Genomic DNA, 20,235 nt, shown 5'->3' with positions numbered 1-20,235 from the left:
ATACACATAAATAATTGAAAACACAAAAACAACAAACCGTGACGCAGAGGAAAACACACTACTCAAAAGATAATAACCCACAAAACAGGAAGAGAAAAACCCCTACTTAAATATGATCTCTAATAGGAGGCAATGAGGATCAGCTGCCTCCAATTAGAGATCAACCCCAAACAATCCCAACATACAAATAGAAAACTAGAACGCCCCCCCTTTGGGTTGTGCCATGGCGGAGATTTTTGTGGGCTATACTCGGCCTTGTCTTAGGACGGTAAGTTGGTGGATGTAGACATCCCTCTAGTGGTGTGGGGGTGTGGGGTTATATCCTGCCTGTTTGGCCCTGTCCGGGGGTATCATCGGATGGGACCACAGTGTCTTCTGATCCCTCCTGTCTCAGCCTCCAGTATTTATGCTGCAGTAGTTTATGTGCCGGGGGGCTAGGGTCAGTCTGTTTCATCTGGAGTATTCTCTGGTCTTATCCGGTGTCCTGTGTGAATTTAAATATGCTCTCTCTAATTCTCTCTTTCTCTCTTTCTTTCTCTCGGAGGACCTGAGCCCTAGGACCATGCCTCGGGACTACCTGGCATGATGACTCCTTGCTGTCCCCAGTCCACCTGGCCATGCTGCTGCTCCAGTTTCAACTGTTCTGCCTGCGGCTACGGAACCCTGACCTGTTCACCGGACGTGCTTGTTGCACCCTCGACAACTACAATGATTATTATTATTTGACCATGCTGGTCATTTATGAACATTTTAACATCTTGACCATGTTCTGTTATAATATCCACCCGGCACAGCCAGAAGAGGACTGGCCACCCCTCATAGCCTGGTTCCTCTCTAGGTTTCTTCCTAGGTTTTTGACCTTTCTAGGGAGTTTTTCCTAGGGAGTTTTTCCTAGCCACCGTGCCTCTTTCACATGCATTGCTTGCTGTTTGGGGTTTTAGGCTGGGTTTCTGTACAGCACTTTGAGATTTCAGCTGATATACGAAGGGCTATATAAATAAATTTGATTTGATTTGAACTTAAACATAGAAATAGAAAACATAGAACAACCAAAAACACCTCCTGTCACGTCCTACTCTACTATAGAAAATGACATCTTACTAGGATCAGCACGTCACAATATCGTTGTCACATGGGAGATGTTGTTTTTAGTTAGGCTATAGAAAATATAACAAGTAGTGAAATAACACAAACATTCTGAAAGCGGTTAAATATTTATTTCAAGAAAAATAAACAATCGTATTTTTTTTTAAACATAATATTTATTGAGATTTTTCCCAGTAATCAACATACACAGTAGATAGGCTACAGAATACAGGATGAATGAGGTTATTAAAAATATATTATTTCCTATAAGTGAAGAACGCTATTATCCCCAAACTACAACAGTGACTGATATACAGAACATTTAAAATAGTAGTTTTATGTCAGTGTATATATTTCACCAAGAGAAAATGAATGGCACCAGACATCTGTATGTCCAATGTAACCTTTTATGCCTTTCCCTAACCTTAACACAAACCTCAGTGAAGCAATACCTGAAATTAACCTAACATTAACCATAATCAATTCAGTTTTTCTTCTGCCGGTCGAATATCAACTTCCTAGTCCTATACATTGGGATGAATTTCAGCATAGTTTTTAATGACAGTAGAGAAGCGAATGACTTTGACCTCTTTGGTTTTGGTCTTCTTGTCATCCCACTGGTACTCTGGAGACAACAGCTTGCTGGGCTTGTTGTAAAGCAGGTACCTGTTGAGGTGACTCTCCTCCTGCCAGGCAGCCTCGATGGAATTCCTTGCGTCCTCTTCAAGATGGTTCCGACATACCTTTGTTAGTGTGTACACATCCTCCACGGACCCTCCGAACACAGCCCCGGCGTAGTAGTAGTCTCCCTCATCCATGGGGATGTAGGCTGTCGAGGCTGGGCGCCGTTCATATGTGAAGAGGTCACGGGTCGCCTGGTAAAACCATGGGTGAATCACAGCAACCAGCCTGCCCAGAGACTCGGCCCCCCAGCGAGCGTGGAACTTGCTATCCACGTCCAGACAGAAGATGTAGTCGGCCTCCCTGCTGATCTGACGTTCGATGGCTGTCTGAATGATCTCCATCCTCCGGGCTGATATCTCCTGCCAGCGGTTTGAACCTGGGACCTGGATCACACTCAAATGTCTCCCCTGAGACATGTTCACTGATGGAACATCATCGGGACGATCAGTGAAAACATAGTAGCACACGTTGAAGTCGACCATGAAGTGCTTCTCTGCTGTCTCCAGGAAATCTTGGAGAAAGCGGACGTATCTGTCAGAATTTAAAGACACACAGGTAACTGCCAAAATATAGGAAACATCAACATAAAGGGTACTTAATAGAGAGTTGGGCCACCACCAGCCACCTTGGGCCACCACCAGCCACCTTGGGCCGCCACCACCAGCCACCTTGGGCCACCACGAGCCACCTTGGGCCACCACCAGCCACATTGGGCCACCACCAGCCACCTTGGGCCACCACCAGCAACCTTGGGCCACCACCAGCCACCTTGGGCCACCACCAGCCACCTTGGGCCACCACCAGCCACCCTGGGCCACCACCAGCAACCTTGGGCCACCACCAGCCACCTTGGGCCACCACCAGCCACCTTGGGCCACCACGAGCCACCTTGGGCCACCACCAGCCACATTGGGCCACCACCAGCCACCTTGGTCCACCACCAGCCACCAGAACAGCTCTAATGCACCTTGGCAAAGATTCTACAAGTGTCTGAAACTCTATCGGAGGGATAATTTGGTGTTTTGTTGATAGTGGTGGAAACACTATCTCAGGCTCATTTGGATTGAGATCTGGTGACTGGCATATGGTTTACATCGTTTTCATGCTCATCAAACCATTAGGTGACCACTTGTGCCCTGTAAATGGGGGCATTGTTGATCTGGGGGCAGAGCCATGGTAGCAAAAAGAATGACTGAAATAATGGTCAGCCCAGCCTTTTTATACATGACCGTTAGCATAATGGGATGTTCATTGCTTAATTAACTCAGAAACCACACCTGTGTGGAAGCACCTACATTCAATATACTTTGTATCCCTCATTTACTAGTGTTTTCCACTATTTTGTCAGTTACCTGTACATAACATAAGGGTTTAAGGTGCCTTGCTCAAGTGCACAATGGCAGTCTCAGGCTCCTGCGATTCTGATGCCAGAAACCCTCTGTAACTGTATGGTCATTCTCATAGGACTGTATAGGACATACTCAACCATTTCTGAACAGAAATTACAGTCTACCAGGAAATAAACAAAGTAGTACAGTTATTCAAATCTTAGCCAAGCCATGAATCATGACATCATGATATTGTATTACCTGCCATATGACATTAGCTAGTTATGTGCTCATACACTGAGTGTTTTTTTGTTGTCTTGCCCATTCACCATCGGAATGGCACACATACACAATCCATGTCTCGATTGTGTCGAGGCTTAACAATCCTTCTTTAACCTGTCTCCTCCCCTTCCTCTACACTGATTGAAGTGGAATTAACAAGTGACATCAATAAGGGATCATAGCTTTCACCTGGATTCACCTGGTCAGTCTGTTATGGAGAAAGCACGTGTTCATAATGTTTGTACACTCGGTGTAGTTTCAGTGTTGTAAAAATATTGATAGTTTAATTTCCCTTTTGAATATTTGGGAAAAGTTGTAGGCTACTCACTTTCCAACGGCAAACACTGTGGTTGCTATGGTGAGGTTCATGGACTTGTAGATTATGTCGACGAGGTCAGGGTCAAAGGTTCCTTCCCAGACAATGGGTGCCAACCATGGGGTAACTGCCACCACATCAGTACGACTAAAGAAACAGAACAAGATCAAGCCTCACTGTGTTGTTCTGATTATGATCTGAATGTTTACAGATATACAGATCAAGCCTGACTGTATTGTACTGATTATGATCTCAATATTTACAGATATACAGATCAAGCCTGACTGTGTTGTACTGATTATGATCTCAATGTTTACAGATATACAGATCAAGCCTGACTGTGTGGTACTGATTATGATCTCAATGTTTACAGATATACAGATCAAGCCTGACTGTGTTGTACTGATTATGATCTCAATGTTTACAGATATACAGATCAAGCATGACTGTATTGTACTGATTATGATCTCAATGTTTACAGATATACAGATCAAGCTGGAATGTGTGGTACTGATTATAATCTCAATGTTTACAGATATACAGATCAAGCTGGAATGTGTGGTACTGATTATGATCTCAATGTTTACAGATATACAGATCAAGCTGGAATGTGTGGTTCTGATAATGATCTTAATGTTTACAGATATACAGATCAAGCTGGAATGTGTTGTACTGATTATGATCTCAATGTTTACAGATATACAGATCAAGCCTGACTGTATTGTACTGATTATGATCTCAATGTTTACAGATATACAGATCAAGCTGGAATGTGTGGTACTGATTATGATCTCAATGTTTACAGATATACAGATCAAGCTGGAATGTGTTGTACTGATTATGATCTCAATGTTTACAGATATACAGATCAAGCCTGACTGTGTTGTACTGATTATGATCTCAATGTTTACAGATATACAGATCAAGCTGGAATGTGTTGTACTGATAATGATCTCAATGTTTACAGATATACAGATCAAGCTGGAATGTGTTGTACTGATTATGATCTCAATGTTTACAGATATACAGATCAAGCTGGAATGTGTTGTACTGATTAGGATCTCAATGTTTACAGATATACAGATCAAGCTGGAATGTGTGGTACTGATTATAATCTCAATGTTTACAGATAAACAGATCAAGCCTGACTGTGTTGTACTGATTATGATCTCAATGTTTACAGATATACTGATCAAGCTGGAATGTGTTGTACTGAATATGATCTCAATGTTTACAGATATACAGATCAAGCTGGAATGTGTTGTACTGATTATGATCTCAATGTTTACAGATATACAGATCAAGCTGGAATGTGTTGTACTGATTATGATCTCAATGTTTACAGATATACAGATCAAGCCTGAATATATTATACTGATTATGATCTCAATGTTTACAGATATACAGATCAAGCTGGAATGTGTGGTACTGATTATAATCTCACTGTTTACAGATCTACAGATCAAGCTGGAATGTGTGGTACTGATTATGATCTCAATATTTACAGATATACAGATCAAGCTGGAATGTGTTGTACTGATTAATATCTCAATAGTTTACAGATATACAGATCAAGCTGGAATGTGTTGTACTGATTATGATATCATTGTTTACAGATATACAGATCAAGCTGGAATGTGTGGTACTGAATATGATCTCAATGTTTACAGATATACAGATCAAGCTGGAATGTGTTGTACTGATTATGATCTCAATGTTTACAGATATACAGATCAAGCCTGAATATATTATACTGATTATGATCTCAATGTTTACAGATATACAGATCAAGCTGGAATGTGTGGTACTGATTATAATCTCACTGTTTACAGATCTACAGATCAAGCTGGAATGTGTTGTACTGATTAATATCTCAATAGTTACAGATATACAGATCAAGCTGGAATGTGTTGTACTGATTAATATCTCAATAGTTTACAGATATACAGATCAAGCTGGAATGTGTTGTACTGAATTATGATCTCATGTTTACAGATATACAGATCAAGCTGGAATGTGTGGTACTGATATGATCTCAATGTTTACAGATATACAGATCAAGCTGAATGTGTGGTACTGATTATGATCTCAATGTTTACAGATATACAGATCAAGCCTGACTGTGTTGTACTGATTATGATCTCAATGTTTACAGATATACAGATCAAGCTGGAATGTGTTGTACTGATTATGATCTCAATGTTTACAGATATACAGATCAAGCCTGACTGTGTTGTACTGATTATGATCTCAATGTTTACAGATATACAGATCAAGCTGACTGTGTTGTACTGATTATGATCTCAATGTTTACAGATATACAGATCAAGCTGGAATGTGTTGTACTGATTATGATCTCAATGTTTACAGATATACAGATCAAGCTGGAATGTGTTGTACTGATTATGATGTCAATGTTTACAGATATACAGATCAAGCTGGAATGTGTTGTACTGATTATGATCTCAATGTTTACAGATATACAGATCAAGCTGGAATGTGTTGTACTGATTATGATCTCAATGTTTACAGATATACAGATCAAGCTGGAATGTGTTGTACTGATTATGATATCATTGTTTACAGATATACAGATCAAGCTCGAATGTGTGGTACTGATTATGATCTCAATGTTTACAGATATACAGATCAAGCTGGAATGTGTTGTACTGATTATGATCTCAATGTTTACAGATATACAGATCAAGCTGGAATGTGTTGTACTGATTATGATCTCAATGTTTACAGATATACAGATCAAGCCTGACTGTGTTGTACTGATTATGATCTCAATGTTTACAGATATACAGATCAAGCTGGAATGTGTTGTACTGATTATGATCTCAATGTTTACAGATATACAGATCAAGCTGGAATGTGTTGTACTGATTATGATCTCAATGTTTACAGATATACAGATCAAGCTGGAATGTGTTGTACTGATTATGATCTCAATGTTTACAGATATACAGATCAAGCTGGAATGTGTTGTACTGATTATGATCTCAATGTTTACAGATATACAGATCAAGCTGGAATGTGTTGTACTGATTATGATCTCAATGTTTACAGATATACAGATCAAGCTGGAATGTGTTGTACTGATTATAATCTCAATGTTTACAGATATACAGATCAAGCTGGAATGTGTTGTACTGATCATGATCTCAATAGTTTTGCAAAGAAAGGTCCTTGAAAAGATGTGTGGTTTACCAGGCTACACGCTGATGTGGAAGATAACAATGATATGTAACTAACACAAGGTAACACTACTCACCCCACCAAGACACTGGGCTGCTTGTACAATAGCCTGGGAGAACAAAACGTAATTCATTAGTTAATGAAGATATGGGCTGATGTTATTGCTCTCTCAAAAAAAGGTGCTAGTACCAAAAAGGAGTTTTAACTTCACTGTAAGGGAAACCTTTTTTGGGCTGTGGAGAACCTTTTTTATATTGGTACTTTGGATAATCCTTTATATATAAAAAAAATAAGCTGCAGACAGTAGTAGCAGGAAAACAATGTGGAGAATGGAAGAATAGGATTGGAGTCAATCTAGGTTGCTTTAAAAAATGATTTATCCACGTGGTTTCACCCATGGATGGATGTAAACATGAGGTTTGTGGAGAACTGATTTGGGGGGGGGTGGGTAATTAGGTAGGGGTGTGTCCTCCAGTGGCTGTGGGCTTAAGTTATGTTAATTAAGACAAAATTAGAGGTTGTCTATGATTGATGTCGGTTTTCGCTTTGTCATTATGGGGTATTGTGTGTCTATTGATGAGACAAAGAATTACTCAATCCATTTAAAATAAGGCTGTGACGTAACAAAATGTGGAAAAGGGGAAGGGGTCTGAATACTTTCCAAATACACCGTAAATAAGAGCTAGCTACCATGGAAAGGAAAATACCTGCCTATTTGTGGAAAAAGCACCCTAATAAACTCAATAGTCCTATTGCAGTTTACCTATTTCCTCATGGCCTACACCTACCAACGTGTTTTTGTTTTTATTATATGAGCAAAAAATATTCAATTTTATTTGGAACGGCAAGTTAGTCAAAATTAAACAGGCCTATTTATATAATGAATATGAATTCAGAGGGCAGAAATTATTAAATATTAAAGCATTAGACCTCTCACTAAAGGCTTCAGTCACACAAGTTATATTTAAATCCAAACTGCTTCTCTGGCAGATTAGTAAGAATGTCTCACCCCATGTTCAAGAATGGCCTTTTTTCCTTTGTTCAGATTACAACCTCTCACTTTCAGTTATTTGGAAATGATATCATCTCCAAAATACCATTATTTTTTTAAAACAAGCCATAGAAAGTTGGCAAGGCACACACCTGTCTATAAAAGGTCCCACAGTTGACAGTGCATGTCAGAGCAAAAACCAAGCCATGAGGTGGAAGGAATTGTCCGTTGAGCTCCGAGACAGGATTGTGTCGAGGAACAGATGTGGGGAAGGTCCCCAAGAACACAGCGGCCTCCATCATTCTTAAATGGAAGAAGTTTGGAACTACCAAGACTCTTCGTAGAGCTGGCCGCCCGGCCAAACGAAGCATTCGGGGGAGAAGGGCCTTGATCAGGGACTTGACCAAGAACCCAATGGTCACTCTGAAAGAGCTCCAGAGTTCCTCTGTGGAGATGGCAGAATCTTCCAGAAGGACAGCCATCTCTGCAGCACTCCACCAATCAGGCCTTTATGGTAGAGGGGCCAGACGGAAGCAACGACTCAGTAAAATGCACATGACAGCCCACTTGGAGTTTTCCACAAGGCACCTAAAGGACTCTGACCATGAGAAACAAGATTCTCTGTTCTGATGAAACCAAGATTGAACTCTTTGGCCTGAATGCCAAGTGTTACGTCTGGAGGAAACCTGGTACCATCCCTACGGTGAAGTGTGGTGGCAGCATCATGTTGTGGGGATATTTTAGAGGAAAGGACTGGGATACTAGTTAGCATCGAGGGGAAGATAAACGGAGCAAAGAACAGATCCTTGATGAAAACTCTGGGATGCTGGCCTTCTAGGCAGAGTTCCTCAGTCCAGTGTCTGTGTTATTTTGCCCATCTTTTCTTTTTATTGGCCAGTCTAAGATACGGCTTTTTCTTTGCAGCTCTGCCTAGAAGGCCAGCATCCCGGAGTCTTCTCTTCACTGTTGACGTTGAGACTGGTGTTTTGCCGGTACTATTTAATGAAGCTGCCAGTTGAGGACTTGTGAGGCGTCTGTTTCTCAAACTAGACACTCTAATGTACTTGTCCTCTTGCTCAGTTGTGCACCGGGGCCTCCCACTCCTCTTTCTATTCTGGTTAGAGCCAGTTTGCTCTGTTCTGTGAAGGGAGTAGTACACAGCATTGTACGAGATCTTCAGTTTCTTGGCAATTTCTCACATTTAATAGCCTTAATTTCTCAGAACAGGAATAGACTGACGAGTTTCAGAATAAAGTTCTTTGTTTCTGGCCATTTTGAGCCTGTAATCGAACCCACAAATGCGGATGCTCCAGATACTCAACTAGTCTAAACAAGGCCAGATGTATTGCTTCTTTAAATCAGCACAACAGTTTTCAGCTGTGCCAATATAATTGGAAAAAGGTTTTCTAATGATCAATTAGCCTTTTAAAATGAAGCTTGGATTAGCTAACACAATGTGCCATTGGAACACAGGAGTGATGGTTGCTGGTAATGGGCCTCTATACGCCTATGTTGATATTCCATAAACAATCAGCCGTTTCCAGCTACAATTGTCATTTACAACATTAATTGGGGACCCCTTCCCACTCTGATCCCGTTAACGGGATTGCTTGACAAGATACCATGGCGGGAAATTCAAAACTGCAAGAATCTAATAATTTCAATTTCTCAAACAATCAACTATTTTACACCATTTGAAAGATAAACATCTCCTAAATCCAACCACATTGTCCGATTTCAAAGAGGCTTTACGGCGAAAGCATAAAGTTAGGTTATGTTAGGAGAGTACATTGAAAATAGCTGTTTGTAATGTTTTGTCAATGCAAAGACAGGCGTCACCAAAAGCAGAAAACCAGCTAAAATGATGCACTAACCTTTGACAATCTTCATCAGATGACACTCCTAGGACATTATGTTATACAATATATGCATTTTTTGTTCCATCAAGTTCATATTTATATCTAATAACAGCATTTTACATTGGCGCGTGACGTTCAGAAAATGTATCTCCCCCAAAAACTGCCGGTGAATTTTCAAAAATACTCATTATAAAACGTGGATAAAATATTAAACTGTTATTCAAAGAATTGTAGATTAATATCTCGTGAAAGCAACCGCATTGACAGATTTCCAAATAACTTTACTGGGAAAGCACACTTTGCAATAATCTGACTACTGCGCTCAGAAAAATAGGCTAGGCTATACAGTTAGCCGGCATGTTGGAGTCATCTAACATCATAAATAACATTAGAACTATTCCCTTACCTTTAATAATCTTCATCAGAAGGCACTTCCAGGAATCCCAGGTCCACAACAAATGTTGTTTCTTTCGACAAAGTTCATAATTTATGTCCAAATAACTCCAAGTTGTTCAATGTTGTTAGCGCGTTCGGTAGGCTACTCAAAATGTAGGGCGGGGGAGGGAAAAGTCACGACAAAAAGTTTAAAAAAAAATCTATTTACGTTCGTTCAAACATGTCAAACGTTGTTTAGCATCAATCTTTAGGGCCTTGAGAACGTGAAACGGATAAATATTTCAACAGGACCTCTCCTGTGTCTTGATAAACGTTTGAAATACAAAGTCTCATCTCACATGAACGCACATGTGCGTGCAATAATGAAGTGACGACATCCCAGGGACGTCAACTTCCCTTCCTTCTCATCCGGTCTCTGTTCATCATGGACGCTTCAAACAACTTTATAAAGATCGTTGACATCTAGTGGAAGCCGTAGGAAGTGCAAAATGAATCCTTTGTTACTGTGTGTTCTATTGGCAATGACTCGAAGATAGTACAGCCACAAAATTCTCATGTCCTGCTTGTATTTTTCTCAGGTTTTTGCCTGCCATATGAGTTCTGTTATACTTACAGACACCATTCAAACAGTTTTTATAAAATTCAGAGTGTTTTCTATCCAAATCTGTTAATAATATGCATATCCTAGCTTCTAAGTTGGTGTAGGAGGCAGTTAAAAATGGGCACATATTTTTTTCAAAATTCTCAATACTGCCCCCTTGCCCAAACTAGTTTTAACAATGTCTACACTGCATTTCTGATCAATTTGATGTTCTTTTAATGAACAAAAAAATTGCTTTTCTTTCAAAAACAAGGACATTTCTGAGTGACCCCAAACTTTTGAACGGTAGTGTCTTTCACCAGTAAGTAAATCCATGTTGAGAACTTATGACCCAGGAAAAGTTTTTTTGTTGTCAGATAAAACTGATTCTTCTGGTTTTAATTCAGATGTCAAGTTTACATTCCGTCCTTTGTTTGCAAATGCTGTTTCTCTATCTGGTCATCTCTCCCTTAACCCAGTCTCAGTGGCTCTTAAAGGGACTGACACCCATTTAACATGAACATCACATCCCTCCTAACTTCTCAAAGACAAAACCATTTGGACATTTGTTCAACAGCAGCAATAATAATAATAATAATAATAATAATAATTTAATGGTGCACACACCAGTCAAAGTGATACAGAGCGAGCTGGCTACACTGATGAACTCTCCTTTTGCTATTGAGTCATCATGACTTCAATACTACAGATGCGTCAGGTAAATGAAGTGCTATTTGCATGTTATTTAACCTTTATTTAACAAGGCAAGTCAGTTAAGAACAAATTCTTATTTACAATGACAGCCTAGGAACATTGGGTTAACTGCCTTGTTCAGAGGCAAGATGACAGATTTTTACCTTGTCAGCTCAGGGATTCAATCTAGCAACCTTTCAGTTACTGGTCCAACGCTCTAACCACTAGGCTACCTGCCACCCCTAAATGTCATGGGGTGTGATGTCATTTGCTCCATTGTTGAAATGTGTGGCCTATTTTTTGAGGGTGTTGTCCAAGGAATGAGTGTGGCTATAAACATCCTTATCACAAGCTCTACAAACCACGTTGGCTTGCCAACTTCAACTGTGGTTTCCTCTCTGATTCCCACAGCATTTCCTGCAGGGCTGCATTCTATTATATGTGTTTGAAACAGAGACTTAGATTAACATTGTATAATGTTACTGGCCCCATTATGGTGTCTGTGAGAGCACAGGCAATGCCATTGAGGCCATCTCCATTCTGAAGTATTACATTTTGTTCTTCTACTACTTCTAAGAGTTGGTAAACAAACTAGAAAGGGTGCACACTGCCCCCTGAAGGGAGTTGTCTGAACAGGTATAAAGACAAGGATGGTGATTTACTGCCCCCTGAAGGGAGTTGTCTGAACAGGTACAAATGCTATGTTGAACGAGCACAACGGATGACTCACTTATTATTTTATGTTTGTGAAAATAACGTGTTGTGCAGTTACTTTTTACATACTGAAACAGTCTCATTAGTTCTGAGCTAGACTGATCGAGGAAATGTCTACTGTAAATGTCTACTACCCTTTTTAAAATGTTGAATGAAATCAGCACCGTTTTTTAATAGTTTGTTGCTACTGTCTAGTGAGGAAGTGGGCAATATGGAATACATTGGAGGAGGAAGAGAGAATTAATGAGAAATCAGAACTTGGACAATGTCAAGGAATGAGTAGGTAAATGTACATCCTATCAAAAGAAACGGTGCATAGGTAGCCTTAAGATAACATTAGATATGTGCATGTTATGTACTGGACAGACGGCTAGCTAGCTATTCTCAAAACATTGGATTACCAACTTGAGTGGTGACGTCTCAGTTTGCAGCACATTGTCACATGGACGTAGTAATACACTGAACAAAAATATAAATGCATCATGTAAAGTGTTGGTCTCATGTTTTATGACCTGAAATAAAAGATGGCCGACATTTTCTATGTGCACAAAAAGCTTATTTCACTCGAATGTTGCACCCTGGTCCTTCCTCCGCTGCCTCCTTAACAGTTTATAAATTCCTTTTAAGAAAACATTTTAATTCAGCCTTTGTGGTTTGGAAAGTTTAGTGACTATTATTGCTTTATTTTATTTATCAAACAAATGGGGTTTTGGAAAAGTAGGTACTTTTCTCATCTGTGGATGGGAAGTGTCACAATTTTTCATGGACTTAGTGCTTGATACTTCAGACAAGGAAAAATTATGGATAGCTAATTAAAATAAGAAAATACCTTTATGAACTATGAAGCCTTTATGTGAGTTTTTCCGATTACATCAATTTTTTTTTTTTATCACAAAATGTGACATTAGCTACCAAAAAATTTGTTTTCGGCAATTATCCAAAAACAACTCCAAAATCGCCATTCCTTACCCAACAGGCTGAACAGGTGTAATGAACGCGTGTAAAAGTGACCACATGCGTTCTAATCACCTGTACATGAACACTGAACAGGTGTAATGAACACTGAACAGGTGTAATGAACAGGTGTAATGAACGCGTGTAAAAGTGACCACATGCGTTCTAATCACCTGTACATGAACACTGAACAGGTGTAATGAACACTGAACAGGTGTAATGAACAGGTGTAATGAACACTGAACAGGTGTAATGAACACTGAACAGGTGTAATGAACACTGAACAGTTGTAATGAACACTGAACAGGTGTAATGAACACTGAACAGGTGTAATGAACACTGAACAGGTATAATGAACACTGAGCAGGTGTAATGAACACTGAACAGGTGTAATGAACACTGAACAGGTGTAATGAACAGGTGTAATGAACACTGAACAGGTGTAATGAACACTGAACAGGTGTAATGAACACTGAACAGTTGTAATGAACACTGAACAGGTGTAATGAACACTGAACAGGTATAATGAACACTGAGCAGGTGTAATGAAAACTGAACAGGTGTAATGAACACTGAACAGGTGTAATGAACACTGAACAGGTGTAATGAACACTGAACAGGTATAATGAACACTGAACAGGTGTAATGAACACTGAACAGGTGTAATGAACACTGAACAGGTGTAATGAACGGTGTAATGAACACTGAACAGGTGTAATGAACACTGAACAGGTGTAATGAACGGTGTAATGAACACTGAACAGGTGTAATGAACGGTGTAATGACCACTGAACAGGTGTAATGAACACTGAACAGGTGTAATGAACACTGAACAGGTGTAATGAACGGTGTAATGAACACTGAACAGGTGTAATGAACGGTGTAATGAACACTGAACAGGTGTAATGAACACTGAACAGGTGTAATGAACACTGAACAGGTGTAATGAACACTGAACAGGTGTAATGAACGGTGTAATGAACACTGAACAGGTGTAATGAACACTGAACAGGTATGATGAACACTGAACAGGTGTAATGAACACTGAACAGGTGTAATGAACACTGAACAGGTGTAATGAACACTGAACAGGTGTAATGAACACTGAACAGGTATAATGAACACTGAACAGGTGTAATGAACACTGAACAGGTGTAATGAACGGTGTAATGAACACTGAACAGGTGTAATGAACACTGAACAGGTGTAATGAACACTGAACATGTGTAATGAACACTGAACAGGTATGATGAACACTGAACAGGTGTAATGAACACTGAACAGGTGTAATGAACACTGAACAGGTATAATGAACACTGAACAGGTGTAATGAACACTGAAGAGGTGTAATGAACACTGAACAGGTATAATGAACTGAACAGGTGTAATGAACACTGAACAGGTATAATGAACACTGAACAGGTGTAATGAACGGTGTAATGAACACTGAACATGTGTAATGAACACTGAACAGGTATAATGAACACTGAACAGGTGTAATGAACACTGAACAGGTGTGATGAACACTGAACAGGTATAATGAACACTGAACCAGGTGTAATGAACACTGAACAGGTGTAATGAACTGAACAGGTGTAATGAACACTGAACAGGTGTAATGAACACTGAACAGGTGTAATGAACACTGAACAGGTGTAATGAACACTGAACAGGTACAATGAACACTGAACAGGTGTAATGAACACTGAACAGGTGTAATGAACACTGAACAGGTGTAATGAACTGAACAGGTGTAATGAACACTGAACAGGTATAATGAACACTGAACAGGTGTAATGAACGGTGTAATGAACACTGAACATGTGTAATGAACACTGAACAGGTATAATGAACACTGAACAGGTGTAATGAACACTGAACAGGTGTGATGAACACTGAACAGGTATAATGAACACTGAACAGGTGTAATGAACACTGAACAGGTGTAATGAACTGAACAGGTGTAATGAACACTGAACAGGTATAATGAACACTGAACAGGTGTAATGAACACTGAACAGGTGTAATGAACACTGAACAGGTGTAATGAACACTGAACAGGTGTAATGAACATGTTTAATGAACACTGAACAGGTGTAATGAACACTGAACAGGTGTAATGAACACTGAACAGGTGTAATGAACACTGAACAGGTGTAATGAACACTGAACAGGTGTAATGAACACTGAACAGGTATAATGAACACTGAACAGGTGTAATGAACACTGAACAGGTGTAATGAACACTGAACAGATGTAATGAACAGGTGTAATGAACACTGAACAGGTTTAATGAACAGGTGTAATGAACACTGAACAGGTGTAATGAACACTGAACAGGTGTAACGAACACTGAACAGGTGTAATGAACATGTTTAATGAACACTGAACAGGTGTAATGAACACTGAACAGGTGTAATGAACACTGAACAGATGTAATGAACACTGAACAGGTGTAATGAACACTGAACAGGTGTAATGAACACTGAACAGGTGTAATGAACAGGTGTAATGAACACTGAACAGGTGTAATGAACACTGAACAGGTGTAATGAACACTGAACAGGTGTAATGAACACTGAACAGGTGTAATGAACATGTTTAATGAACACTGAACAGGTGTAATGAACACTGAACAGGTGTAATGAACACTGAACAGGTGTAATGAACACTGAACAGGTGTAATGAACACTGAACAGTTGTAATGAACACTGAACAGGTATAATGAACACTGAACAGGTGTAATGAACACTGAACAGGTGTAATGAACACTGAACAGGTGTGCATTTACCTAAGAATGCTTTTTTACTCTTTTAGTTATAAAATTGTAATATTTTTGTTGTTTTTATATCCTTTTATGATTCTAGTGTAGTAAATATTCCTCTTTTATTTTCATTGTTTTTTCCTATGAAGTGCATTGTGTTTCATTCATGTCTGAAATGTGCTATATATTAAAGCCTGATTTGATGTATTACTCTGTTCCAGAATAAATTGCCTTTGGAATGACCCAGGTTCTTCCTCCTCTGCAGATTCCTTAACAGTTTATTAATTCCTTTGTAGAAACAATATTTTCATCCAGGCTTTGTGTCTTGGAAAGGGAAGTGACTATTAAATGATGAATCTAATGATCAAACACATGGGGTTTTAGAAAAGTAGGTACTTTAGTCAAAACACCCCCATCTAGTGGATGTATTGTGTCTCTAGAATGAGTAGGTACTTTAGTCAAAACACCCCCATCTAGTGGATGTATTGTGTCTCTAGAATGAGTAGGTACTTTAGTCAAAACACCCCCATCTAGTGGATGTATTGTGTCTCTAGAATGAGAAGGTACTTTAGTCAAAACACCCCCATCTAGTGGATGTATTGTGTCTCTAGAATGAGTAGGTACTTTAGTCAAAACACCCCCATCTAGTGGATGTATTGTGTCTCTAGAATGAGTAGGTACTTTAGTCAAAACACCCCCATCTAGTGGATGTATTGTGTCTCTAGAATGAGTAGGTACTTTAGTCAAAACACCCCCATCTAGTGGATGTATTGTGTCTCTAGAATGAGTAGGTACTTTAGTCAAAACACCCCCATCTAGTCGATGTATTGTGTCTCTAGAATGAGTAGGAAATCACTGTTCAAGACGAAGGCTGGAGGAACATATTGTTTCTATAAAATAATGAATAAATGATGGAAGGGATTTGTTTTCACATGGACTTATAGAAACAATTATATACATCAAAATAGTATAGAATGTTGATGTATAGAAATTTAAAAAGATAAACTGCATTTGTGGCATTGAGCTCAAGAATGGCTTTTGTTTGTCATCACGGGAAGTCTGTGTAGCATCAGTCAGTCAGTTTGACCCTTTTCTGATATCAATGACTTTTAAGTAATTTACATTTAAGTCATTTAGCAGACGCTCTTATCCAGAGCGACTTACAAATTTGTGCATTCAAATTATGATATCCAGTGGAACAACCACTTTACAATAGTACATCTATATCTTTTTGGGGGGGGTTAGAAGGGTTACTATATCCTATCCTAGGTATTCCTTAAAGAGGTGGGGTTTCAGGTGTCTCCGGAAGGTGGTGATTGACTCCGCTGTCCTGGCGTCGTGAGGGAGCTTGTTCCACCATAGGGGTGCCAGAGCAGCGAACAGTTTTGACTGGGCTGAGCGGGAACTGTGCTTCCTCAGAGGTAGGGGGGCCAGCAGGCCAGAGGTGGATGAACGCAGTGCCCTTGTTTGGGTGTAGGGCCTGATCAGAGCCTGAAGGTACGGAGGTGCCGTTCCCCTCACAGCTCCATAGGCAAGCACCATGGTCTTGTAGCGGATGCAAGCTTCAACTGGAAGCCAGTGGAGAGAGCGGAGGAGCGGGGTGATGTGAGAGAACTTGGGAAGGTTGAAAAACAGACGGGCTGCGGCGTTCTGGATGAGTTGTAGGGGTTTAATGGCACAGGCAGGGAACCCAGCCAACAGCGAGTTGCAGTAATCCAGACGGGAGATGACAAGTGCCTGGATTAGGACCTGCGCCGCTTCCTGTGTGAGGCAGGGTCGTACTCTGCGAATGTTGTAGAGCATGAACCTACAAGATCGGGTCACCGCCTTGATGTTAGTGGAGAATGACAGGGTGTTGTCCAGGGTCACGCCAAGGTTCTTAGCACTCTGGGAGGAGGACACAATGGAGTTGTCAACCGTGATGGCGAGATCATGGAACGGGCAGTCCTTCCCCGGGAGGAAGAGCAGCTCCTTCTTGCCGAGGTTCAGCTTGAGGTGGTGATCCGTCATCCACACTGATATGTCTGCCAGACATGCAGAGATGCGATTCGCCACCTGGTTATCAGAAGGGGGAAAGGAGAAGATGAATTGTGTGTCATCTGCGTAGCAATGATAGGAGAGGCCATGTGAGGATATGACAGAGCCAAGTGACTTGGTGTATAGCGAGAATAGGAGAGGGCCTAGAACAGAGCCCTGGGGGACACCAGTGGTGAGAGCACGTGGTGCGGAGACAGATTCTCGCCACGCCACCTGGTAGGAGCGACCTGTCAGGTAGGACGCAATCCAAGTGTGGGCCGCGCCGGAGATGCCCAACTCGGAGAGGGTGGAGAGGAGGATCTGATGGTTCACAGTATCAAAGGCAGCAGATAGGTCTAGAAGGATGAGAGCAGAGGAGAGAGAGTTAGCTTTAGCAGTGCGGAGAGCCTCCGTGACACAGAGAAGAGCAGTCTCAGTTGAATGACCAGTCTTGAAACCTGACTGATTTGGATCAAGAAGGTCATTCTGAGAGAGATAGCAGGAGAGCTGACCAAGGACGGCACGTTCAAGAGTTTTGGAGAGAAAAGAAAGAAGGGATACTGGTCTGTAGTTGTTGACATCGGAGGGATCGAGTGTAGGTTTTTTCAGAAGGGGTGCAACTCTCGCTCTCTTGAAGACGGAAGGGACGTAGCCAGCGGTCAAGGATGAGTTGATGAGCGAGGTGAGGTAAGAGAGAAGGTCTCCGGAAATGCTCTGGAGAAGAGAGGAGGGGATAGTGTCAAGCGGGCAGGTTGTTGGGCGGCCGGCCGTTACAAGACGCGAGATTTAATCTGGAGAGAGAGGGGAGAAAGAGGTCAGAGCACAGGGTAGGGCGGTGTGAGCAGGACCAGCGGTGTCGTTTAACTTAGCAAACGAGGATCGGATGTCGTCGACCTTCTTTTCAAAATGGTTGACGAAGTCATCCGCAGAGAGGGAGGGGGGGAGGGGGAGGAGGATTCAGGAGGGAGGAGAAGGTGGCAAAGAGCTTCCTAGGGTTAGAGGCAGATGCTTGGAATTTAGAGTGGTAGAAAGTGGCTTTAGCAGCAGAGACAGAAGAGGAAAATGTAGAGAGGAGGGAGTGAAAGGATGCCAGGTCCGCAGGGAGGCTAGTTTTCCTCCATTTCCGCTCGGCTGCCCGGAGCCCTGTTCTGTGAGCTCGCAATGAGTCATCGAGCCACGGAGCAGGAGGGGAGGACCGAGCCGGCCTGGAGGATAGAGGACATAGAGAGTCAAAGGATGCAGAAAGGGAGGAGAGGAGGGTTGAGGAGGCAGAATCAGGAGATAGGTTGGAGAAGGTTTGAGCAGAGGGAAGAGATGATAGGATAGAAGAGGAGAGAGTAGCGGGAGAGAGAGCAAAGTTTGCGACGGCGCAATACCATCCGAGTAGGGGCAGAGTGAGAAGTGTTGGATGAGAGCGAGAGGGAAAAGGATACAAGGTAGTGGTCGGAGACTTGGAGGGGAGTTGCAATGAGATTAGTGGAAGAACAGCATCTAGTAAAGATGAGGTCAAGCGTATTGCCTGCCTTGTGAGTAGGGGGGGAAGGTGATAGGGTGAGGTCAAAAGAGGAGAGGAGTGGAAAGAAGGAGGCAGAGAGGAATGAGTCAAAGGTAGACGTGGGGAGGTTAAAGTCACCCAGAACTGTGAGAGGTGAGCCATCCTCAGGAAAGGAACTTATCAAGGCGTCAAGCTCATTGATGACCTCTCCAAGGGAACCTGGAGGGCGATAAATGATAAGGATGTTAAGCTTGAAAGGGCTGGTAACTGTGACAGCATGGAATTCAAAGGAGGCGATAGACAGATAGGTCAGGGGAGAAAGAGAGAATGTCCACTTGGGAGAGACGAGGATTCCAGTGCCACCACCCCGCTGGCCAGATGCTCTTGGGGTATGCGAGAACACGTGGGTAGACGAGGAGAGAGCAGTAGGAAAAGCAGTGTTGTCTGTGGTAATCCATGTTTCCGTCAGCGCCAAGAAGTCGAGGGACTGGAGGGTAGCATAGGCTGAGATGAACTCTGCCTTGTTGGCCGCAGACCGGCAGTTCCAGAGGCTGCCGGAGACCTGGAACTCCACGTGGGTCGTGCGCGCTGGGACCACCAGGTTAGAGTGGCAGCGGCCACGCGTGTGAAGCGTTTGTATGGCCTGTGCAGAGGGGAGAGAACAGGGATAGCCAGACACATAGTTGACAGGCTACAGAAGAGGCTACGCTAATGCAAAGGAGATTGGAATGACAAGTGGACTACACGTCTCGAATGTTCAGAAAGTTAAGCTTACGTTGCAAAGATCTTATTGACTAAAATGATACAGTACTGCTGGCTGGTGAAGTAGGCTAGCTAGCAGTGGCTGCGTTGTTGACTTTGAAAGTGTAGCTGGCT

At 41.5% G+C, this 20,235-nt stretch overlaps 1 protein-coding gene across 1 annotated transcript; it reads right to left on the bottom strand.

Moving 5' to 3' along the window:
- Positions 1-1,569: 1,569 nt before the first annotated feature.
- Positions 1,570-4,140, bottom strand: LOC115183724 (globoside alpha-1,3-N-acetylgalactosaminyltransferase 1-like). The gene is made up of 3 exons (XM_029744796.1): positions 4,130-4,140; positions 3,709-3,843; positions 1,570-2,301 (listed from the first exon to the last, which is right to left on the bottom strand). The coding sequence occupies exons 1-3, from the start codon at positions 4,138-4,140 to the stop codon at positions 1,611-1,613; spliced, it is 837 nt and encodes a 278-aa protein (XP_029600656.1). The 3' UTR covers positions 1,570-1,610.
- Between the last annotated feature and the right edge of the window lie 16,095 nt (positions 4,141-20,235).

The sequence above is a fragment of the Salmo trutta genome, unplaced genomic scaffold, assembly GCF_901001165.1.
Source record: "Salmo trutta unplaced genomic scaffold, fSalTru1.1, whole genome shotgun sequence".
Taxonomy (NCBI): domain Eukaryota; kingdom Metazoa; phylum Chordata; class Actinopteri; order Salmoniformes; family Salmonidae; genus Salmo; species Salmo trutta.
This window is presented reverse-complemented; position numbering and strand designations above follow the sequence as displayed.